This window comes from Cimex lectularius, unplaced genomic scaffold (genome assembly GCF_000648675.2).
Source record: "Cimex lectularius strain Harlan isolate CLEC.00 unplaced genomic scaffold, Clec_2.1 scaffold114, whole genome shotgun sequence".
NCBI classification, from domain to species: Eukaryota; Metazoa; Arthropoda; class Insecta; order Hemiptera; family Cimicidae; genus Cimex; species Cimex lectularius.
This window is the reverse complement of record NW_019392782.1, coordinates 460,125-485,574: the sequence shown is the minus strand read 5'-3', so window position 1 is coordinate 485,574 and position 25,450 is coordinate 460,125. Positions and strand designations below refer to the sequence as shown.

Here is a 25,450-nt window from a genome sequence, read left to right as displayed (position 1 = left end):
AAAGCTGAAGTTCGACTCGAGCAGGATACCTCAGAAGCTGTGATAATCGAGAAGTGAGTGGGACTTTTTAAAATAACTTCATAACCTACATTTGAAGAAACCCTCAAGGATTTCCAAACTAAGGGATCAATGGGGCATATCTGACCAACATAAGGTATGGTTGTGATGCTGAATCTTGCACAATAAAAAGAGTAAATACAACATAAGCAAAATAATATATTTAAAAAAATGTTCTTCTTGGCATGGGACAAAATGATTATTAGAAATGATAAATGATGGAGTGAGTGTGATGTTCAATACTTTTTAAAAGGATAGTTCCTACTCACAGTAAGTTGTTTTGCAACGATCCGGATTTCGAGCCTTTTAGCTCATCATCAGGTTGAAAGACTTCCACAACCACGTCTCTCGACATGAATTGCCAAAGTGAACCGCTGATAACTCCGCCAACGCGACGTTCCAATTAGCAGCTGATTTTTTTAATGGCGCTCAATTTGAACGTGCGAAACGCGGAAATTATAACACAAATAAATATTAGAATAATGAATACTTAATATTACTATAAATTACTATAAAAATAATAACAATTAAAATAATTAGATTAATTATTTGGATGTTTGATATTATTTATGTACATATTTAAAATGGGAGGTAGATCAAAATCTGTTATATTATTAATGCATTTATCACCATGTTCAATTTTACATTTTTTAATTTCAAATTTCTCAAACCAATCTAGTTCTTTCCCTTTGTTGAAACTATGTAACACTCTTGTATTTAAATTTGAATTGAAATTATGTTTTGTTTCTTTTAGATGGTCCTTAAATTCCGAAAATTTGCTCGATTTAGGCAAGTGTTCTTTTACTCTTGTTTTTATTTCTCTACCGCTTTTTTCCTATATATTTAATATCACAATCATTGCAATTGAGTTGGTAAACCCCACTTTTTGCCAAGTTGTCTACTTTGTCTTTAGGTTTTGATAGGATGTTTTTAAGAGAACCCGTACTTCTAAAAGCTATTCTAAAACCTTCTTGTTTAAAAATTTTACTAACTTTTTGCGATAATTCACCAATGTATGGCAAACAACGAAAACCTACTGATTCATTTGTGGTGGGGTGACTGAGTCCTATTGCTGATTCGTTTAAAGTTAATTTTTTCATTCTTTTAACTAGCAACCTATCAATAAACACTTCTTGATACCCGTTGTTTTTTGCTAAGGTTTAGGATCGTTGCAAAACAACTTACTGTGAGTAGGAACTATCCTTTTAAAAAGTATCAAAATGATTATTTTCAATGTATGAGAAGCTTCTTTTTCTTGCACAACAGTAATCGTTTAACCAGGCAATGTTCAGAAACTAAAATTCAAAATTAACCAAAATGAATCGAAAAGATATATGTACTTAAAATCTTTTACTATGGCTCAAAGCAATAAAATTGAATACGTCTTTCTGTCAGAGTACTTTTTTCCGGATTGGGGCTTATCTCCTCTTCCAATGTGTTTGCGATGATCGTCCCCTCTCTTCCACAGTGCAGATTCCTTCAGAACGTTCATCACAATGCTAGCAGACAACATAAGTGACCTGCAATGTATGATGAATTGGTCGGCACAGTGAAACCTTTGGCCTAACGCAGAATGTTTTCAAAACTAAGGTGAGCGCGTTCTCAAAACAGAAAGTAGACATAATTGATGGAGTGCGAGTGGAAGAAGTGATGTCGTAAGAGTACCTAGATGCGACCCTAGAAAAGAGATAAGGTTCTGAATAGAGATGACGAAAGCTTTTTAAATTTAGAGTTGAGAATGAGAATTGTAAAGTGCGCGATCTTGTTTTGTGAATGCGCAACTGTACGCTTCGTCCAAGTACGAGAAGCTTAGAAGATGCGTTATACCGGCGCATACTCCGCATACCTTGGATTTAGGTGGTTTACAAGTGAAGAAGAAGTTCAAAGAAATCAAAGGAATAAGGGGCATGTACTCGCATGGAGCGCTGTATTAATAGCTCAAGTTAATAATGGAAGGCAAAATACTAGGGAAGCGTTTCATTTGAAGGAGGAAAAACTTTGGTTGAAGGTTTTAAGGCGGTGGTTTGAACGCACATCTGAGGACGTTTCCGTCAAACTTCGAGAGAAATAAGAATAAAGCTAGTATACGTACAACCGTAACTTACAAACTAAAATCGCAAGTTCCTTCTTTCTAATACTTACGACTGTTAATGGGACGTCTATAATTACAATTTTAAATGGCTCTAACGCTTCAGACTTCTATGGTATGTCTACACGTTTTACAAAGAAAATCGGTAATGATATTTTTGTTTATCTAACCCACTTTGGTTAACACAAGTTTTGAACAAAGTAGTTTCCCGAGTGTTCTAGAAAATGTCTAAGGTTCCAAAGTTCAAAAAGGAGTAGAAAGAATGTTGAATGTTTCCAGTCTATTAGGACCGTTACTGGCAAAAATTTTCGAAAAGGCGTTTCTTTTGAGAATGCAAGATTTTGTAAATGAGCCTTGATCTATTCAAATAAGATTATTCAGAAATCGTGAGATGCGGTCTGGTGTGATGTAGGTTTCAGAAAAACATTTCCTTTATCGTCCCAACGTTTCGATCTTTATTGAGATCATCTTCAGAGCCTGGGACTTACAAACATTGTTTAAATTTAACAAATACATGTAGGATATGGAAAAACATGAATTTATACAATGAAAAAAATAACTTTTTTTTATATAATCAAAGTATTTCTACTCACTCAAAGTGTTACGCAGAACACAAACACTTTGAGTGAGTAGAAATACTTTGATTGAATATAAAAAAAAGTATATTTTTTGCATTGTATAAATTCACTTTTTTCCACTTCCTACAAGTATTTCTACTCACTCAAAGTGTTTGTTTTCTGCGTAACACTTTGAGTGAGTAGAAATACTTTGATTGAATACAAATTTTTTTTTGCATTGTATAAATTCACTTTTTCCACATCCTACATGTTTTTGTTAAATTTAAACAATGTTTGTAAATCCCAGGCCCTGAAGATGATCTCAATAAAGATCGAAACGTTGGCACGGTAAAGAAAATGTTTTTCTGAAACCCACATCACACAAGACCGCATCTCACGATTTCTGAACAATTATCGACTTACGGTCATAATCACCACACATTTCTTCGAATAAGTTTGGTTTCAGAAAAGGACTGGGTATTCGCGATCTTATAAGGACTCCGTTGATATATACAGAAATATTGAGAAGAGTGAACAGGTCAATTTGATATTATGCGACTAATCCATACGGTCCAGCATGAAACTTTGCTGTCTAAACGCTGTTTCTATGATATAAGAGGAACAGCTCACAAATATTATAAATTGCAGAAAAAAATGTACAAATTAATATTGTTGCAATATTGTTACAGTCCTTGACTTGTTAAGACCGAGTCGGTCTTCAAAGAATCTTAAGATGGCCTGTGAAAAACTTAAATGTGTCAATCTGTTGTAAATATTTAAGATTGTTTCGCCCTGATGACGACCTTCAAATAGGTCGAAATCTTGGTACTGAATTTGTTTTTTTGAATACCATATCTTTGGTGAACAGAGCCCTATTGAAACTGAATTACGAACGAATTTTAATCCTACTTTCAAATAAAAATTTAAATTGTTCCAAGCAAAATTGACCGATTCATAAATGATATCCATTGAATTTACAAATGTTTTATTTTTTGGTCGAAATAATTCTTGGCCTTGGAGGAAAAACGAATCCATCAGCGGAGTTCAAATAAAAACGCCATGAAAAACGACGACAAGAATTCATAAACTTGCAGCTCTACTAAATTTCAATATATCCAGGCCAAACGGTTTGGTGCATTGAATGTTTTTCAGTTAAACAATTTTAAAAAATCTGATTTTTTAAACTAAGCCTTTTCAAACAAAATAAACAATATTATGTAGGCTTTATAATCAATACAGAGAATATATAATTATCAGCAGTAGGTTGTTTCAAAGGAAGATTACCAACTCAGATCGACCTAGTAAAAAGTGGAAAACGGTGTCAAATTAGAGGACACTCGACTCCGTCAAGGGAAAATTGCACCCCCTGTCTATTTTTTTTTTTTTTTGCACATTTTGTTAAATACCCAAGAGTAGGGGTGGCGAATTAATCCTCTTACAGGGTATTTGGTTTTCCCTCCCTTAATTATATAGGTCGACGGTCTCTAGTTACAGTGCACCGTAAATTCTTACTCCATTGTATAAAATCACTAAGAAGCTTTGGAAGTTTGCTTGACGGCTTAGAGATCGGGATCGTGTGATTAAACTGGCAGTACAAACCTAATGATGACAGAGTACGTGAAACACGAGCAGCGATAATGTAATGAGCACCTTGCCCGACGAAGAAGGTAAAAGAATACTAGCTTTTAAATAGTTTTTCTCTATTCTTGAGAAAATAAATACAATTTGACTGCATTTCATATCTTACATTTTACTTCAAAGACGGAAAGGAAAAAATAAAAAATACTTCTCATGACCATTGTAAGACCCTGCGTCGAAAAATTTTGAGTCGATAAGCATAATGTACCAAATGTTTAATGAACGCTTAGAATAACATTGGTCATTTAAATGATTTAAACACGGAATATCAGATTCAGAAAATGTTTCTCGAATATCTGAAGCGCCTCGATTAGCCCAGACACGCAATTCAATTTGCATTTTAACCTAATCTTGAGAATAAGTCTTGCCAAAAAGTCCTTTTTATTTAGAATATTAAGCAAGACAAATAGCAAGCTCATTCAACAAAATGATTGCCACATAAGGATTAAGTTGTTTACAACACGTAATTTTTTTTGTTTTTTAACGCACAAAAATTTAAATTTATGGGAACTTTTGCTGATTCGACCGAAAGTTTAAAAAAAATTACAAGGAAGAAATAATACAACGGATCGAATCGGCAAAATTGAATAACCCTAATCAATTCCTTTCTCGAGCGTTTCTAGCCAGGGGGGAATACTTGTCTCGGTAAGTTCAGTCTAGAATTGGGGAGTGTCTGTCTTAGGAAACTACTCGAGGCTGGCCTGCGAGATCCAGTTCGTGCGATCCATGGGCTACTATCTCATCCAGATCTACATCCCCTCGGGCCTCATCGTCATCATCAGTTGGGTCTCATTCTGGCTGAACAGAAACGCGACGCCCGCCCGTGTCGCCCTGGGCGTCACCACTGTGCTCACTATGACAACGCTCATGTCCTCGACGAACGCCGCACTTCCCAAGATTTCCTACGTCAAGTCCATCGACGTCTACCTGGGAACATGTTTCGTCATGGTCTTCGCATCTCTACTCGGTGAGTACATTTTTAATTTAATTTTTGCCCCTAAGGGACGAAAATAATGAAATATTATTACCACTCCTGATGGTAATATTAAAACCGCTGCTTAACTTAACCCTAAATTAAGATAGGCTAGCATAACCCTAACCATTCACTCCACGTTTATTCAGAAATCGTGAGATGCGGTCTGGTGTGATGAAGGTTTCAGAAAAACATTTTCTTTGTCGTGCCAACGTTTCGATCTTTATTGAGATCATCTTCAGGGCTCAAAGTGTTTGTCTTCTGTGTAATTGTGCCATAGGGCACTCTCAACACGACACGCAAGAATGGCACAATTACACAGAACACAAACACTTTGAGCCCTGAAGATGATCTCAATAAAGATCGAAACGTTGGCACGTTAAAGAAAATGTTTTTCTGAAACCTACATCACACCAGACCGCATCTCACGATTTCTAAATAAATATCGATTAACTGTCACTAATCATCACACATGTTTATTCAATTCACTAGTTTTCGTGGTCCGCTTGACCAATTAATATCGTTCAATTAATTAAGGTTTTTAGTTGAGATAAAAAAGTCAATGTCAAGAGCGTGATTCGAACCCACGACCTTCGGCTAGATACGCCGCTAAAATACCTCTTGAGCTGTCATGACCTCGATCCACTCGGACACTAACTTCTCATCTCAACCCCACCTTCTGAATTTTCCCTCCTTTTTGCCATTTTTCAAATGTGTAATCCATTTGATTCTCGGCGACCAATGCAATGGCCACGGAGAGCTTTAGTGAAGATATACTTCATTTTTACTCATTAAATTCACTAGATTTCGTGGTCCGTTTGACGAATTAATATCGTTCAATTAATTAAGGTTTTTAGTTGAGATAAAAAGTCAATGTCAAGAGCAGGATTCGAACCCAAGACCTTTGGCTAGATACGCCGCTACTCTACCACCTGAGCTATCGGGACTTCGATCCTCTCTGACACCAACTTCCCATCTCAACCACACCTTTTGAATTTTCCCTCCTTTTTTCCGTTTTTCAAATGTCATGTAATCTATTTGATTCTCGGCGACCAATACAATGGCCACGGAGAGCTTAGTGAAGATATACTTCATTTAAACTTATTCAATTCACTAGTTTTCGTGGTCCGCTTGACGAATTAATATCTTTCAATTAATTAAGGTTTTTAGTTGAGGTAAAAAAGTCAATGTCCCGAGCGAGATTCGAACCCACGACCTTCGGCTAGATACGCCGCTGCTCTACCACTCTATTGTGACTTCGATCCTCTCTCACACCAACTTCCCATCTCAACCACACCTTTTGAATTTTCCCTCCTTTTTGCCATTTTTCAAATGTCGTGTAATCTATTTGATTCTCGGCGACAAACGAATGGCCAAGGAGAACTTTAGTGAAGGTACACTTCATTTTTACTCATTAAATTCACTAGTTTTAGTGGTCCGTTTGACCAATTGATATCGTTCAATTAATTAAGGTTTTTAGTTAAGATAAAAAGTCAATGCAATTAATTAAGGTTTTTAGTTAAGATAAAAAGTCAATGTCAAGAGCGGGATTCGAACCCACGACCGCTAGATACGCCGCTACTCTACCACCTGAGCTATCGTGACTTCGATCCATTCGGACAGCAACTTCCCATCTCTTTGTTTATTATTATTGAAACTTTGATGTTTGGCTAGGCTGTTTTTAAAATTTAAAAACAAATTCTCTTTTATTTTGCCTGTTTTGAACAAAGTGGCTGCATAAATGAAGCGGCCGAATTTTTGTTTCCAACCTTGTGGAAATGTCACGCAGCCGGAATATTTGTGTAACGATTAGCCGTACAACGCAAGTTATCACGGGCTTTGAGTCCGGCCGTTCCATTTTTATAATTTATTCTTCCACTTTGAATCGAGCCAGTTTAGCATGGAAGGAGAGCCTGTGCAAACCTCACATAAGCCGCTGGGGCGAGCTTATGAAAAATTAATTGAGTTTATACAGCGGAGCCTGTATTCGAGGCGGGGCCGAATGAGTGAGAAAGGTAGATAGAGGCTGAACAACGCCTTTCACGAGACGGCAATAACGTTTTGTGTAACGCCTTGATAAAGTAAGGTTTAATGTTTAATACCGCCCAGACCGTGTACAGGTGAACTAATAATGTTCTCGGGAACATCAAAAAGTCTAATGGGACCCGAGTTAAACCGGCTCAGAACCGCGCCGACAATATCTTTTCGTGTAATGAAATATTAGCGAACGGAATAACTGGCCTCGCGGTAATTTTAGTGTCATCTCATCAGTGGTTACATTTAGACGGTATTATTAGCACAAACGCTTCGGATCTCCCTTCCTATTGCAAACACACCAATTCGGAATCCTTTGTCTTCTGCCTAATAAAATGTTCGGGGAAAGAATTCAACCAACTTAATGCAGAAACAGCCAAAAGTATCTTACCCAACATACAGACATTAGGATATATTGTACGCAAAAAATATATTAAATTGTGTAAACGTTTGAACATTACAAAAGAACTTTATGTAAAGTATTGGTTGAGATAAAAAAGCCAGTGGCACGAGCGGGATTCGAACCCATGACCTTCGGCTAAATACGCCGCTAACTACCACTTGAACTAGCGTGACTTCAATCCACTCGGACACCAACTCCCCATCTTTCCCCACCTTTCGAAAATTACCTTCTGTTTCCTATTTTTTCGAATATTGTGTAATCAGAATTCGATTCTCAGAGACAAATGAAATGGCCACTGAGAGCTCTTAGTGGAATAGGTTGAAAATATATATAAGAAAATAAGAATAAAAGCCATATAAGAAAAAATCTTATGGCCGAGAATTGAATCCTGATTACACATTTGGAAAATGGCAAAAAGGAGGTAAAATTCGAAAGGTAGGTTGTGTTGGGGAGTGGTGTCCGAGTGGTAAGTTCCAATAATTCAAGTGGTAGAGCAGCGGCGTATTTAGCCGAAGGTCATGGGTTCGAATCCCGCTCGTGGCACTGGGTTTTTTAATCTCAACCAATACTTTACATAAAGATTAATTAATTGAAAGAAGTCAATGGTCAATCGGACCACGAAATCTAATGAATTAAATAGATGTTGCTCAATTTTATGTTAAAAATTCAGAAATAAAGCCAATTTGAAAAAATCACCTTCATCATCATTAAAACAATTATCAACTATTTACCAGATTATTCAGAAATCGTGAGATGCGGTCTGGTGTGATGTAGTTTCAGAAAAACATTTTCTTTATCGTGCCAACGTTTCGATCTTTACTGAGATCATCTTCAGGGCCTGGGATTTACAAACATTGTTTAAATTTAACAAATACATGTAGGATGTGGAAAAAAGTGAATTTATGCAATGCAAATAATTTTTTTTAATATATTCGATCATGTAATGTATAAAACAAAATATTTATTTGCATTGTATAAATTCACTTTTTTTCACATCCTACATGTTTTTGTTAAATTTAAACAAAGGTTGTAAATCCCAGGCCTTGAAGATGATCTCAATAAAGATCGAAACGTTGGCACGATAAAGAAAATGTTTTTCTGAAACCTACATCACACCAGAACGCATCTCACGATTTCTGAATAATCATCGACAAACGGTCACTTAACACCACACACTATTTACAAGGTTATATTTAGATATTTTTTCTTTTTTTTACGAGGGTTTGCAACAGCAGAGGTTAGATCAACCCTCGGAATGCCGGTGTTTGTTAGTATGTCGGGTTCGAATGCAGGGCCGCTGGATTCGAACCCGGGACCTTTACCTTACAGTGAAGAACGCCGTTTCAACGCCTAAGCCGTTGCCACCAACGCTCCCTTATAGATAAAATGGACTTTGAACTCGTTCACTGCAAATTTAATTCGTGATTTCATTGCTCCAAACTATTGGTTGTTTTTTGTCTGTGTTTAGTGTAGATATTTTGTCAGTTTTTCTGCTTTGGTTGTTCGTCATGTTTATTGTCTCTTTTTTATGTGTTTTGTTTCATTTTTCCTTCTTTTTGTACTTTTTATTAAGTTTATTAGTAAATTTTACCCTGGACAAAAAAGTTAAATTACAATACTAGATTCACTAGTTTTCGTGGTCCGCTTGACCAATTAATATCTTTCAATTAATTAAGGTTTTTAGTTGAGATAAAAAAGTCAGTGTCACGAGCGGGATTCGAACCCACGATTTTCGGCTTGATACGCCGATACCCACTTGAGCTATCGTGACTTCGATCCACTCGGACACTAAAAGTTTCCAAAGATGATCCAGGTTTTATCCAGTATAAATCCACATTGTGAAAACGTGTTAATGTACTAACAAATGGGCTAATGCTGATGATATTAAAAAATTTTATACGTCATTGATTCAGATGCCATTCCTGTCGGATGGGAATAGAAAAGATTTCTCTGCCATGTTGGATTTTTTGCCAGAAACTGCTAAAAGATATTATCAAAACCTTTTCAATTAATTACTCTTTAATTAAGGTTTTGGTTGAGATAAAAAGTCAGTGACACAAACGGGATTCGAACCCACGATCTTCGGCTAGATACGCCGTTGGTCTACCACTTGAGCTATTGTGACTTCGATCCGCTTGGACACTAACTTCCCATCTCAACCACACCCACGAATTTTCCCTCCTTTTTGCCATTTTTCAGATGGGAAGTTCGAATCCCGCTCGTGACACTGACTTTTTTATCTCAACCAATACCTTCGGCAGTTAGTGTCCGAGTGGATCGAAGACACGATAGCTCAAGTGGTAGAGTAGTGGCGTATCTAGCCGAAGGTCGTGGGTTCGAATCCCGCTCGTGACACTGACTTTTTTATCTCAACTAAAAAAAAAAATTTTTTTAAATCTACCACCATTACTCAAATCGATTTTTTTTATTTATTTATTACACATTCGCCTAGGAAAAGGTGGGGTTGAGATGGGAAGTTTCTTTCCGAGTGGATCGAAGTCACGATAGCTCAGGTGGTAGAGTAGCGGCTTATCTAACCGAAGAACGTGGGTTCGAATCTCGCTCGTGACAGTGACTTTTTATCTCAACTTAAAACCTTAATTAATTGATTGATATTAATTGGTCAAGCGGACCACGAAAAATAGTGAATTTTCTGTACAAACACCTCATCTCCCTCCAAAAATGGACATCTTAGGTCACCAATATTATTAGGTCATTTTACTACATAAAAAAGCTTTTAAGTGTTCAGTTTGTGATTATCGCTCAAGACATTCTTTATTGTTATTATTTTCCCTTAAATTCTTATTATTGTTACTATTATTACTAGATAGAAAGGAGCCATCGGTTTAATCGTTCGTCGTCATTAGTTATTTTGACATTTAAAGAATGGTTTTATTCAGCGTTAAATGATAAATGATCATAAGATAAATCTGTTATTTTACCCGTTTATGATATTTCTTTTTGAAAGAAAAAACTATTAGATCAAGATGTATTCTTATACTAAAAATGTATTAATGTATCACTTATTAGTAGTTATAGAAATGTATTTTTGTATTCCCTCCATAATAGGAAAGTCAAGAGTGATTATCGACGGAATTTGAATTTAATGTGGTTCTTGCGGCCGTTTCGTATTAACGAGCTTTGTTGAAATAGCCAGTTCAGAAACGTTAAAGCCAACAGATCTGGCACTGACATCGGATAAATCGATACCTAGCTTGTTTAAGACCTGGTCTATTGTCATCGGTTCGGCTGTTTCCTGAGGGGCCGGAAACAAAAGCTAAACTGTTTAATCTGAATCAACCTTATCTCTCTTGAAATACTGTTTCAATTACAACACGCACAACGAACAAACGGGCCTGTCCGATTGAATCGCAAAAGCCAGGAAGGGGCGTAACAGGTTTGTTGAGGACTTCTCAACCACGTATCGGGACAGTTCAACAGCTTAGCTCTTCTAATGAGCAAACCGAACCCGAGTTAAAGGAGTTTCGAGGATAAGCTCCTTTAAATTGATTCGGCAAACAAAGGAACAACCAAGGGCCTATACCTGAAAGTCGGCTTAAATTGATGCCAGATGATAAGCAACAAATTTTCATTTTGTTAAGGGTTACAAATCATCCGTCATATTTTAGTGCAGTTTTTTGTCCAAAATCCTTATCACACACCGTCATCATAATCTCAGAGCTTGGGGGCTAACAAACTTTCAGCACAAGGTTTGCCTATTTGACCCAATATACATATCCAACATAAAAAGTCTAGGTTAAATAAGTCTAAAATCAATTATAATTTTCAATTTTTAAATTGGCTAAGGTCGTTTTTTCAAGTTTGTTGGGGTTTGGTTTTTGGACCATGTTTTTTCAACTTTTCCCCTCCTCCCCAAAAAAAAGAAAGAAAAAACCCTAAGTGCCAAGCCATCACGGTAACGTTCAAAGTCTCGTCAATAAGGACCTGGCTTTCAAGCGTCCCAGTTCTCGGCATCTAAGCTTCTCAACACGAAGTCGCCCTTGACTGAGCTTGAGCATAAAACTGGCCTGCATTGGATACCGACTGTCTGAGTGGGAGAATCAGGGGCAGATTGAAAAGCAGAAGGGCCAGGAATCAGTCAGATGGCGTGAGAGTGAAGTGACATGATATCTGATAAAATCTGACTTCATCGTTGCAGTTCTGCGTCCAGTGTCCTCAGTTCATGCTCATCACCAGAGTTGGAGATTGAACCCCGCCGAGAAGCTCGTCATTAGAAGAACAGCATCTATCCACCGCCATCAAGATCTACCAGCGACAACGTTAGTTAATCTAAAATCAATCTATAATTTTCAGTTTTTAAATTGACTAAGGAACATGTTCTTAAACTTTGTCCACTCCCCTCCCAAAAGTAAGAAAAGAAAAAGCCTTATGTTCCAAGCCATCATAGGTACCTCGTCAATAAGAACCCAGCTTTCAAGCCGTTCCAGGTCTCGGCATCGAAGCTTCGCAACACGAGGTCGCCCTTGACTGAGCTAGATGTAAAACTGGCCTGCACTGGAGATCGACTGAGTCAGAGAATCAGAGGCAGATTGAAAATGAGAACTGAGAAAGGCCAGGAATCAGTCAGATGGCGTGAGAGTGAGGTGACATGATAAGTTGTTAAATCTGACTTCATCATTGCAGTTCTGCGTCCGGAGTACTCAGTTATGTCCATCACCAGAGTTGGAGATTGACCCCCGCCGAGAAGAACAGCATCTATCCACCGCCATCAAGATCTCCCAGCGATAACGTTCATCCCTCGAAGATTGCACGCGCCGATTACATGCCAAGGACTTAAATTGGAGCATTTGTTTAATTTAACCCTTCTCCTATAAAACAGCTTTGAGGGAGATATCCAAGAGCAATAAAGAACAGAGATCTCCGGCACAATATGCTGTGTTTCATAAAATTTCTTGTTTTTGGATTTTTTATTAAAACGTCGGTTTTTCGGAGACTAAGAATTTTGTTCACATTTACGCTATCGTATAACACAAATGACACGAACATAGAAGCCTTTAGAGAAGACTACCTTTATGTAGGGTGTAAAAAAGTCTGTAAACACCATCATAACTTGAATTATAGAGGTAGAAAGTTGCTACTCATACCATTACACGGTTTACCTATTAACTCTAAGCAAAGGGGAGAAATTGATTCAGCATCGGATTATCCTGAATTTATATGAAATTACACAAAACAATCAATAATTTGTAATCGGACCGATGTCAGGGGAAAGCAGGGAGGCTGGTTCCATTCACGTCTTTAGCAATTTGACTCATAATTAATTTTACCCTTGGGTTATACGTCAAATTTATACTTTTATACTAATTAAATTAAAAATTTGCTTTTGCTTACATAATTAGTATTTTTAGGCACAAAATGAAATTTCTTCTTCTCAAATTGCAAATTTTCTTTGATTGAGGTTTTATGCTTTTATATTGGAGTAGAGTAAGTAAATTAAAGGTGGCTAACAGTGAACTATAATAATAATTCTAATTAATTTCATAGAAAGAAAACCAGAGGTTCATTTTTAACATAAGAAAACCAAAACAAAGCTGCCATGTTTTCACAAAAAAAAATAAATACGAACAAATTTACAGTGGTCAAGTAAATGTTTTACATTTGGATCGATTTCCCCTTTATCCCTGCTTTATCGTTCGTTACTCCTCCGGGCATAAATCTCCATTTCAATCCGTGAATAACGGTTGCATGGAGAAACACTATAAATAATTTCTTTCCTGTGTATATAATAATTCGGTGGATTTTTATAGTTAGTACAAATTCAAGCGTGTGCAGGTGTAATTCAGGTTCAAGACTCTTTATTACTGTGTTATCGCGCCTGTTCAATTCTTTTTAAAAAACATATTTTTACATACAGAACAATTTCGCTAATTCACGTCCCGTTTATTTCTAAAATCTAAAATTACGTACTTAATTACTCTTGCAAAACAATGCATTTTGGTCCTCTCGTGTATTCATATATATGTTCCTTCTCAAGGATATTTTAACTCCTTTTTCCTGTACCAGTATTGCATCGAAATGTAAAGAAAGCCGTCTCACACGACCCAAAATTTCTAATTGAAATAGAGCAGACTTAGAGAAGTGGATCCCAAAGCCCGACTTTAGGGAGTCAGGCTACTCGCGTCACAAACTTTGCCAGTGAATTTCACACATCCAGAGTGACAGAAAAGTTCGTATGAACCATGGTCTGATTCCAAACCCTTTCCCATATATTCAATATTTTATGTTTTTTCAACTATCTATGGTTTTTGCAATAAATCAACTCGTAGCTCATGAACTATTCATTTTTGAAAAACCCAAAAATATATTGAAAAGTGCATTAAATTTTGTTTAAGAACCCTTTTTGAACTTTGAGTTTAGTTTTTGGTAAAAAAACAAACACTAAATCTTTCAAAAACTTGTCCATTCGTAAAATTTGTAAAAAAAATAAATTTGTGACCATTGGAAAAGTTCAAGGTAGGTCTTGGAAAATTTCATAACAACTTGCTCGTTTAATAAGCTTTCTTGGGCTTTTTTACACCCTTATCTTTAATTACATTGAAACAAAATGCAGAAATGTACTAAATGGGAAAAAAGTGGTGACGGTGTTAGAAAGGAGAATGGGATTAATCTAGTATTGTAATTAATTTAAGGTTTTTAGTTGAAAATTGAATTGAATTGAAAATTCACTATTTTTCGTGGTACGCTTGACCAATTAATATCAATCAATTAATTAAGGTTTTAAGTTGGGATAAAAAAAGTCAGTGTCACGAGCGGGATTCGAACCCACGATCTTCGGCTAGATACGCCGCTGCTCTACCACTTATTCCATTCTTAACCATTATTTTATTCTTAAAGATAGCAGTTTGCCTGAGTACGAATCCTAAATTTTTAAACTATTTATTTGTAATGGCATGGATGTGGTCCGGAAAATCACAATTCTTATTGAAAATAACCCCGAGATCCGAGATAGTTTCTACCTCGTCAATGTGATAACCTTCGATAACGAATTGGTCGTAATCATGAATTATTTTTTTCTTGCTGAACTTCAAAATCTTACATTTGTTTTCGTTTAATTTCAAATTATTACGCGTACACCGAAGTCAAAAGCGACTCAAGTCATTTTGTAAGAGAATCATTCAACGATTCGACAGGGTTAAGTGTTTTCGTGGTTAAGTAGAAATAAAATATTGTAATCGAATTGTCAAGCTTTTAACTTTATGTTTTCTAGTAAAACAGAGTTAATTGATTGACGAGTATTTTTCATAAACATACATTCGGACAATAATATTTTTGTCCCGTTTGAAATCGCAAATATGTAAATACCTCATGCCGTAGCTAATATGCATCAGATTCGCATCCAGCATTTATTTATATCGTTATTCCGGCGTTACATTAAAACCCAATTTATTCGCTTTAACCCAAATTGAAATTTTATCGATCCCAAGTTGCGTTAGCATGCAAATGCAAACTGGCAGAATTAATTGCTGCGAATACAGCGATGACGACTGACGAGCGGCGGGTGGGCAGTGGATATTTCATTTATCATTGAAACAACTCTCGACGGAAATTATCCTTTTACCCGGCCGTTTTCCATTTTCAGAATACGCCACCGTAGGGTACATGGCGAAACGGATACAGATGAGGAAAAACAGATTCTTGGCAATCCAGAAGCTTGCTCAGGAGCAAAATCAGAAGACGGAACCCCATCCCCCAGGTGGCGACCCCGACCACGCCCCTAAACAGACTGTGAGTATGCGGCAAAGCCGTTATTTTAACCATCCATATAATTAATTAATAGTATTATTATTTATGTATTTACTTACATTGACCGCTTCATTAGAACAATTGTATTATAAAAAAAAATCACCTATGTTCAATTTTGTAATCAAGTTTGGCTAAACAATTTTTTTTTTCAAATTAATAGTTCAAAGGCTTTTCACGTAAGAAGCACAAACCACCGTGGAATTTTAATTATTTTAAAAGTTTAAAAAAAGTAATAAATTCTAAATAATAATCTAATCATAACGGTTAAAATTTTACTTTTTATGGTTTAAGGATAGTACTACGATTTTTTACGTTTTTAACTGTCTATTTTGACGTTTTCGTATATTTTTAACCCATAATTTAGTAAATCTGATAAATACATAAAGATACGTCCAAAGATTTTTGTTTGCCTTAATTGAAGTTTGTTGGATGTGTTTGTTCCAATTTATCTTTTTTTTTTTGGAAGATTAAATCTCCTGGTAGTATTTCGTTGTTTTCCCCTGAGTTATTTGTACATCCAGGCATTATTAAAGTACTTTCCATACCAAAAAAACAAAATAAGGACTAATAAATTAATAATAAAATATCCCCCTAATTTTACAAGACCTGGATTGACAAATAACCCAGCAAAAATGTTTTTTTTTTATCATGGGTTTTTGGCCCTCCAGGCCTCTTTGCCCTGTCTTTAACCCTTAAAAACCAAATAAAGACTACCAAATTAATAATAAAATCCCTCATACATTTTTTAGCGTGGTGGTTTGTTCATCCTGGCCTGCTTGCTGTATTGTCATTATGCCATAAAATACCCAAATGAACATTACAAAATTAATAATAAAATATCCATTACATTTTTTCTTCTGGCTCTTTTGACCCTATTTAATACACTGTCATTATCCCATTAAACAAATGAAAGCTGCCAAATTAATAATAAAATCCTCACTGTTTTTTTTTTCTGCTAGGTCCTATCCCATCCAGGCCTCCTTGCACTGTCCTTAACCCATAAAACCCAGATGGAAACTACTAAATTAGTACTAAAATTCCCTCCTAAATTTATTCTTCTTGGTTTTTGTTCATCCTGTAACGTATTGTCATTAACCCATTAAAAAATTAAAGCTACCAAATTAATAATAAAATCTTCACTAGTTTTTTTCTGCTAGGTTGTATCCCATCCAGGCCTCCTTGCACTGTCCTTAACCCATAAAAACCAGATGTAAACTACCAAATTAATACTAAAAATCCCTCCTACAATTTTTCTGCTTTGTTTTGTTCATCCAGGCCTCCTTGCACTGTCCTTAACCCATAAAAACCAGATGAAAACTACCAAATTAATACTAAAAATCCCTCCTACATTTTTTCTGCTTTGTTTTTGTTCATCCTGGCCTACTTAATGATCAGTCCTTAACCATAAAAATCAAATGGAAACTGCCAAATTAGTAATAAAATTCCCTTCTAAATTTTTTCTGCTTGGTTTTGGTTCATCCTGGCCTACTTAATGATCTGTCCTTAACCCATAAAAAACAGATGGAAACTACCAAATTAGTAATAAAATTCCCTTCTAAATTTTTTCTGCTTGGTTTTTGTTCATCCTGGCCTACTTAATGATCTGTCCTTAACCATAAAAATCAAATGTAAACTACCAAATTAGTACTAATAATAAAAAGACAATATTAAATTCATAATAAAACTCCCCCCTAAATTTTTTTCTGATTGGTTGTTTGTTCATCCAGGCCTCCTTAAACTGGTGTCAACTCGTAAAACAAATGAATATTACGAAAATAATAATAGATGCATTTTTGTCTTGGATGTTTTGCCCATCCATGGCTGTAATGTAATGTTTTATACACAAAAAAGACTATCAAATAACAACATGCAGTGAAGCAGATCGCAATATCCTCATTAAATGATTGCATTTCAACCAAAAAAAAATTAAATTGAAACACATCCTTTTTTTTCAGATCATGTTAATTATATAAATTTAAAATAGAAATCACAGTTACTGAAGATGGGTTAAAAATACCTGCAATGTTCAAAATAAAAAATAAATCATGGAACTGCCTTAAACACTCACAGCCACATTAAGACAATATTAAATTCATAATAAAAAATATTTTTAAACATGAACCTTATAGAAAAATAACAATAAAATTTTACTATTAATGTTTTCTGACAAAAAGCAATACATTTTTAACTGTTCTTTTTTTACCTTTTTTAAAAATCTTTTTCTATCCAGGATACTAAGGTTTGCAACAATATATTTTTTTAAGACCCAAATTTTTAAAGAATCAAAGAAACAAAATAGGTAATAGGGTGAGTTGCCATCTAGGGTTTGACATAAATTTTAAAATTAGTCTTTCAAACTTGTCCGACGGTGTAAATGAAAAATTTTCTTTCTGTTTGTTTGTTTATTAAGAGGAAAAAAGGACATCAGGTCCAGATGGTGAGTAGATAAAAAAAACCTCGTCTTCACACCTTTTGCAGAGCTTTGTCAAAAAAAAATACACAAACCATAAAAGAATAACACTGTCAGGAACCGGAGAAATCCGCTTCTACTGCACATGAAACCTGACGCAAGAAATCCCGCTCAGGCTTTCGCTTATAATGTGGTGTATTAATGTTGATGTTTTAGTCAGGTCGGGTCATAAAAATACTGTCCAAGAAAAAAAATTTTTTTTTCATGTATTAAATTATTTGATTACGTACATTTTAAGTTTGTTTGCTTGACAATAGCACAACTCCATGCTACACTCATGATTATTCGTTGCTTATTTCAATATTTTATTATAGCTGTTTTATGTAACCAATGACTATTAAATTGGAACAATCTGTGCTTTTATTCTTCAAGCACATCAGACAGATCAGCACTTGATTTTGTAAAATTTTCCTATTGGTCAAAATCAAAGGTTCACAAAAGTTCCAATTTTTTCTCTTAAAAGACAATCTTTGCATGCTATTTTTTTATATTGTTTCTATTTTTTTTTTTAAATATTATATCCTTGAAATGAAAGGATTTTTGGTGTGAAATTCTCCATTGACCAGTGTGTTTATCTTTTTCAATGGCAACTTTCCCTACCGTACCTTTCTTTTGAAATAGTATGAAATAATTGCCCCTCTGAAATAAAATATACATAAAAAAACCCTGTTTGTATATTTTCAGGTACTTGTAAAATAGACTAATGAAATAGTTCGTTTCAGTTTTTATCACTTTCTCATTAGGACAGGACCTAACTCTACTGTGCATATTTTGTATAAACGTTAGGTTTTTGTTTATAAACAAATAAGTATAGAAAGATACTGATATTTTCATGAAGAATCGATGCTTTTTATTAGACACATATGAATTAAATCACGAAACACGCTTGGCCAACACAGCCTATTTATTACAGGCCCACAAACTCAGACTAAGACTGAACTGTGTTCAAATACAAAAAACATACAACAATTAAAAAAATGACACTGCTTATAATTTCACATATTCACTTAATTTTGTTGCACTTTTGCTTGCCTGTTGCTCGGCCATAGAGGGACCCGTCAATCATCTCCTCCTATGCAGCTACTCTTCCTCCATCAAAAGCAGTCCACCAAGAGCGAAGGCAACAAATGCAACAGACGGTAAGTGGTTTTGTTCTCGCATTAATATTTCCAGAAGTTGGGGTTTTGTCCGAAAAAATATCATTTACAGGTGATAATTTTCTAACATTTTCTCAAGCAGATAATTAGTTCAAGAATTTTAGCGTCTAGTGTACCTACATAAGAATTATGCAGAAACCATTTATATAATTTTTATATTATATCCAATATTTTGATTGTGGTTCAGCCTTTTTATTACGTTCCATGATCAGAAATAACAATATACACTTGGAACTTTGAATATTGACGTGACATGTGTTTGATGTATTTTATTTTGTGTGTGATACCATCAGTACTTATTGTCAAGGAGTTAAATCAACCCAACATCGAGTTATGATTAAAATTCGGAAGGATAGCAGTGCGTCGAACGGTACAATCGTATTTTGGTGATTTCGGTTTTCTTTGGCCAAAGAAGAGAATCGTGAAACTGTCCGAACATCTTTTGTGACACAAACTCACAAGATCCCTTTTCGTGATGTGACCATCGATTATGTAAACCGGCTTAGGTCGTTGTCTCCATAATTTTGTAAGTTAATTTATTTTCAGCCTTCACTTTATTCAATTTTAATCCAATTTTCTTAGATATTTAGTTTGTTTTCCAATTAGTGGAGTTTCTTTTTTATATAGACATTTTTCTCGGTTATGAATATTTTCAAGAGAAAAATACAGGTAAGACAGTTAAATTTTATATTTTATTTATTTTTTGTTAAAATGTTTTCATTGATTATAACAATATAATTGACTCGTGAAAAAAAAAAAAAAGTTTTGTTCGCTTTGTTTTTTATTAATAAACCTATGGCACTTTTTGCAAGAATCATAATTTTATTTTTGCAGTATATATTTTGTTTATTGAAAGTTGTTTTTAATGTTTTATCCAAATAATTTGTTAAACTTAAATGCTGAAATTAGCTTTTTGTTATAAGTTATAGATTTTTTATTCAATTTTTCTGATTGCAAATTAGGTAGAGGTTCTCAGAAAGAGAAATGAGTCTTTGCACAAACAATAAAATAATCTTTTATAGGTAGAAAAGTTGTTGAGGTTTCTTTCCAGGTTGGAAGTAACTCATGTTTCTGCTTGCATATTTTTTTCTTTAATATATAATCAAACTAGGAAAAAGGAAATATGCTATGGCTAAGGCTTTTAGTGAAATCAATTTATTTTTTTAGTATTAATTTGCTTTAACCAGTTCCCAGCCTTGAAATTTATACGGCGAAAACACAATTTTATATCAGAAATGACTTTCTGTTTCATCAACTTGATTGAATATTCCAGATATTGGAGCATTTTTTAATTTGAGGAATGAATATTCCAAATATCGAAGGATTTTTTAATTCGAGATACGAACAAGTATTTATGCAAAACAAATATTCCTTCCGTTTGAAAATAAATACTGGAAAATACCGCCCAGGGTTATTATTGAATCAATTGAAAGATGTGATATCTGAATGAGATTGTGCAAAAGTATGAAAGAGTCTTGGTGGTAATTCTTATAAAATGTAACCTTTTTTTCCTCCGGCTTACAAGATTTACTTTTGTTGCACTGTTGCTTGGCTCATTGCTCCAACAGAGGGATCCGACAAGCATCTATGCAGCCACGCTCCCTCCTCCAAAACCGGTCCATCCAGAGCGAAGGCAACAAATGCAACAGACGGTAAGTATATAGAAAACCCCGGGGGCGTTATCCAATGAATTTGGTTTTTTTAATCCTAAACCAAAGAATGGTTTTAATTATTGTATTATTTTCAGAATTTATTCATTTCATTTAGATATTAACCTCTTTGGAGGGACAAAGATACAATGAATATAACTACATGGAAGTAGTTTTTTTTTTTCTTCATTTATTTCAGCTTGTGTACATGCCATACTTCATATATCTTTTTTTATTTTGACATTCTCATGTCATATCTTTCAATTGTCATTCATTCATACCCACCCAATTTCACTCGCCTTTTCCTTTGATTCTTTCATAGCCTATGTTTTAATCTAGATTGTTGGGTTGATTATTTTCATTTTTTACAATACAATGATGTAATTTTGTTGAGGAGCTCAAAAATTGATCTTTTAATCTTATATGACACTCAACTTCATGGTTATAAGTCCAAGTAACAAACCTAGTTTCATGTGTCATTCTTCTTTCCATTCAAAATCATCCTTAAAATCATTGTAGAATAGATTACTCAATCATAACTCCTTCATTTAACTCAAATCCTTTCTTAAGTTAAAAAAAAAAAATCATTTCATAAATATTTGGTTTTGTTGTATATTGAAATGTATTTTTATATATGGTGGTATACAAACATAAAAGATGTAACAAACACTTTTTTAATGTTTTCACATTCAGCCGTGTCGATGAAAGAGCCATCGTGTTACTACAAACCTACAAACCATGGTCACTTCAATATTCACATTCATTTTCAATGCTCGACTGCCTTGCCATTCAATATATTCTCTCAATGGGGACGATTGTACATTTGTAAATACAATGAAAAAAAACTATCTCGCTGATGACGAGTGCTGTAGCAATCTTCATGAACCGGTACAAATATGAGACTAAGCACTTTTATTACTTTCGACTGGCGCTTGAGTGCATGTAAAGAGAGGGAATCTTGTGCATGTAGTGTGTATGGTGGGAATCTTTTTAAGGTGACGGCTTTTCAGGTCAGAATCAGTATACATCCGAGAATGTGTGAGGTGACAGTGTGAAACTTAAAATGGTTCTAACATTCTAATGTATATTGTAAATACTCTAAGGAATAGTTTATAAGAATCTTCAAATGAAAAGGAAAGAAGAAAGTACAATGGTGATAAACCAAAACTTAGCAAATGCATATTTTATGAGTTTGAATCTTTATTTTTTTATTTTTAATAATCCGCATGAATTTTTGAAATCTCACATAGTGAAGGCACATGATCCAAGCATTAGAACAGTAGTTTTAAGATAATAGAATGCTAATCAACTAGGAATTACGAATGCAAAACCCCATCTGGGTGGTTTTCAAAATTGACATGCATGAAAACTTTTTTTTCTCTCAAAAACAGAAAAAACAGAAAGAATAAAGGTGAGGTAGACTGGATGTCAACATCCTGTTAAACAAGCAAGCTTAAAATAGTAATATCGGTACAATCTTTTAAGGAATGTTGCATTTTCTTTTTAAAAATTATGTTTTTCTTTTTTTTTAATTATTTATTTTTGGTTTTTTTTTTAATGTGACTATTTTTCTCGGCCACTTTTAAGTGATTTTTTGATTGGTGGCAGGAGGTGAGATACAAAGTCCACGACCCGAAGGCCCATTTCAAAGGAGGAACCCTCGAGAACACGATCAACGGGCGAGCGGACGAAGAGGCAGGGCCTCTTACTCAACACCTTATACAATCTACGAAAGACTACAACAAGCTGTACGGGATCACACCAAGTGATATAGACAAGTACAGCCGCATTGTCTTCCCCGTATGCTTTGTATGCTTCAATCTCATGTACTGGATTATTTATCTGCACATAAGTGATGTTGTTGCGGATGACCTCGTCCGTGTGCAGGAAGAATAACTCGGATGTTCATCGCGCGATAAAACCGAACCAGATAATTGTGGTGTGGTTTTGTTTATCGTGTCAGTTAATATTTACTTCCAGCCTTATTCTCATTCGGATTTAGGATACTTGTCTTTATTTTTTTTTTTTTTACTGCAATTAAATACAATTAGAATTAAACTTGACAACATAAAATGTCATAGCACAGTTCCATAAATTGGACTTAAAATAAGCCAGCATTACGATGCTTTATTTATTACAACACTTCTAAACAAAGGTTGAAGACATAATAAAATGTGGCATAAATTCTAAAATAGTTTTCGGTAATTTTGTAATTGAGACTAAAATAAACGGTCGCTTAATAACACGTTAATGCACTTTTAACGTTATAAAAAATATTCATACGCCTTCTTTTATCACTTAGGCAAGCTAATATTTTCTATAGGTATAAACAATTATTTAAACACATATTTAACATTTGCACGAATATTACTATAGAGTAAAAATGGTAAAATTGACAACATAATATGTGAAATCTGTAATAATCATGTAATTCTATTTTGCAATAAGAAACAAAATTATTATTTTGTATAAAATTGTGTTGTTTTTAAATTTTTATTGTTTAATTTTATAACGTTGATAATAATTTATGAAAAGTTGATTTTTTTAGTGAATAGGCTAATGTTAGACATGAATTTAGAAATTTATCAATAAAATTAAAATTTTAATTAATTAAAATATTTAAACTTATCATATAAACATGGTTTAGTTAAAGAATTTAAAAATAAGTATCTTTTTAATCCATAATTAATGCAAAGTTAAAAAAAGAACAAGTTCAAAGTATTGAAAATGGCACGTTTTTGGACTTTAAATTACAGTAAGACGTTTTATTTTATTTATTATTTTTATCGGTTATTGACTTTTACTCGTTACATTTTTTGAAAAAAAATGTCATTAAATTTTTAAGATATATTTTTGTCAATAAGGCACGTTCTCACAGTTCAACTTTTATAGATCAACTAAAATTGAATGAAATATGTAGTTTTTCATTGAAATTTTTTAATTGAAAAATTTGATTTGCAAATCATTGAATGTTTTTTTTTTCTTCAAAATAACAATAGTAAGTCCTGCAATTTCCATTTCTTTTACATTTATACGACTTTAACACATTTTCTCTTTCAGTTTTATATTAATCGAATCTCATCATCATCAGGCTGGTTCTTAAATCATGAGTAATCATGAGCAGAGTGACTGTGATGTGAACATGTTTCCAAACATGCTTCAATTTGACAATGACTCATGACTTCAACTAAAACGTTGATCGACTCTGTTGGTTTTCTCGACAGATTTCATTCAACTTTTAGTTCATCAACAACAGTTGAATCATGAGGACATACTTTTTGCGCCAAAAAATTGTTGATGTCAGTAACATAACACCATAATAGTGTTAAAACTCAGGTTCAATTTAGCATTACATTTATTGCCTTGTTGCTTAACAAGATTGCAGCTTTTGTGAACTGTGATAAAGTTTTTTAACCTTGCTGCGGTTAGGCAAATTTATAATCATTCTGGTCTCTCTATTAGGGCTGGTTTTGACTGACAGGTTTCAAAGACCATATGAAAATTAATTATAATTTTTTTTTAATTTGTAGTACATTACAACTACTTTAAAGTAGGTAACAAGTATTTTTCCAATAAAAACTATAAATGTTAATGTTCAATGAAAAATATTTTTCATGGTATTAAAGACTGGGTTGTTTGAATGCGGTGGATGTTGAAATGTTTGGCTGAACCCCACACTTTCAGTCTGTAAATCCAAATCGGCTTAACTATGGTGTTGTAAAGCAGCCTTTTATTTTTGTCAAGAAGTCGTGCAAGAACTCTGTATCATGTCATAACCTCCTGACGTTTCAGTCGTGTGTGAGGATTCCACGTCAGGTGTTTGTCAATGTACAGTCCACAGTAGCGCTCCATGTCCGTAGTTGGGGGAGGGGAATATTATTTAAGAAAACAGAGGAATATCTTTTTACGAAGAGTGAAGGTATGACGAGGTTGGAGTTGCTAGAGAGAATTGCCGTATCATCTGCAAATGTGAATGAGATGGTTTCGGGATGAGATGGCATGTTAGTTGTGAAAACTTGGTATAGTGGGCCAGAACGCTACCCTGAGGATAGGAAAATATGCAGAGAGGGAATGGCCTTCACTGACTTGGAAGAATTGGTCAGTGAAGTCACTGTGCAGTATGAGATAGTAGGTGGATGGTAGGATGCCACTGAGCATGAACAGCAGGCCTGGGTGCCAAACATCAAAAGCTTGGCTTACGTCAAGAAAGGCTTCGGAACAGTACTGTCCCATCTCAAGGGAGGAGGAAATAATGTCTACCACACAGTGACACTGCTGGACAATTGAGTGACGGTTGCGAAAACCAAATTGACAGTCTGGGATTATGTTCTGAGAATTTAGAATCGATAGAATTCTTTTCAATAGTTTTTCTAAAATTTTACCCAAAGTAGGTAGTACACTTACTGGCCTGTATGAAATAGTACAATGTGTTGGCTTTTTTGGCTTAGGGAACATTCGAATATACGAGTGCTTCCAAGCTATAGGGAAGTAGGTTGTACGAAGAACAGAATTAAATAGGTATGTAATGAATATGATGGCTTTTTCGGGAAGGTGTTGAAGAATTTTTGGGGTAATAAGATCAAAACCTGGAGCTTTCTTGGATTTTAGGTGTCGCACGGTAGAATGAACATCAGAAAAAACTTTAGGAGGGAGGGATAA

At 34.6% G+C, this 25,450-nt stretch overlaps 2 protein-coding genes across 19 annotated transcripts in view; one reads left to right on the top strand and one right to left on the bottom strand.

Annotated features, from left to right (window-relative positions):
- Positions 1-25,450, top strand: part of LOC106661780 (gamma-aminobutyric acid receptor subunit beta) — a 231,158-nt gene that overhangs the window by 189,637 nt on the left and 16,071 nt on the right. For 8 of the 18 annotated variants that reach the window (XM_024227773.1, XM_024227772.1, XM_024227774.1 and 5 more), the window contains exons 7-11: positions 5,024-5,308; positions 15,352-15,497; positions 17,926-17,952; positions 19,035-19,124; positions 20,711-20,794. In XM_024227773.1, the coding sequence (XP_024083541.1) occupies positions 5,024-5,308; positions 15,352-15,497; positions 17,926-17,952; positions 19,035-19,124; positions 20,711-20,794 (632 nt within the window). Of the gene's footprint in view, positions 1-5,023; positions 5,309-15,351; positions 15,498-17,925; positions 17,953-19,034; positions 19,125-20,710; positions 20,795-22,399; positions 23,207-25,450 lie in introns of those variants that run through there. The other 10 variants (XM_024227782.1, XM_024227775.1, XM_024227780.1 and 7 more) reach the window with 7 other exon arrangements.
- Positions 1-25,450, bottom strand: part of LOC106661844 — a 56,566-nt gene that overhangs the window by 29,254 nt on the left and 1,862 nt on the right. The gene's annotated exons all lie outside the window — the stretch shown is intronic.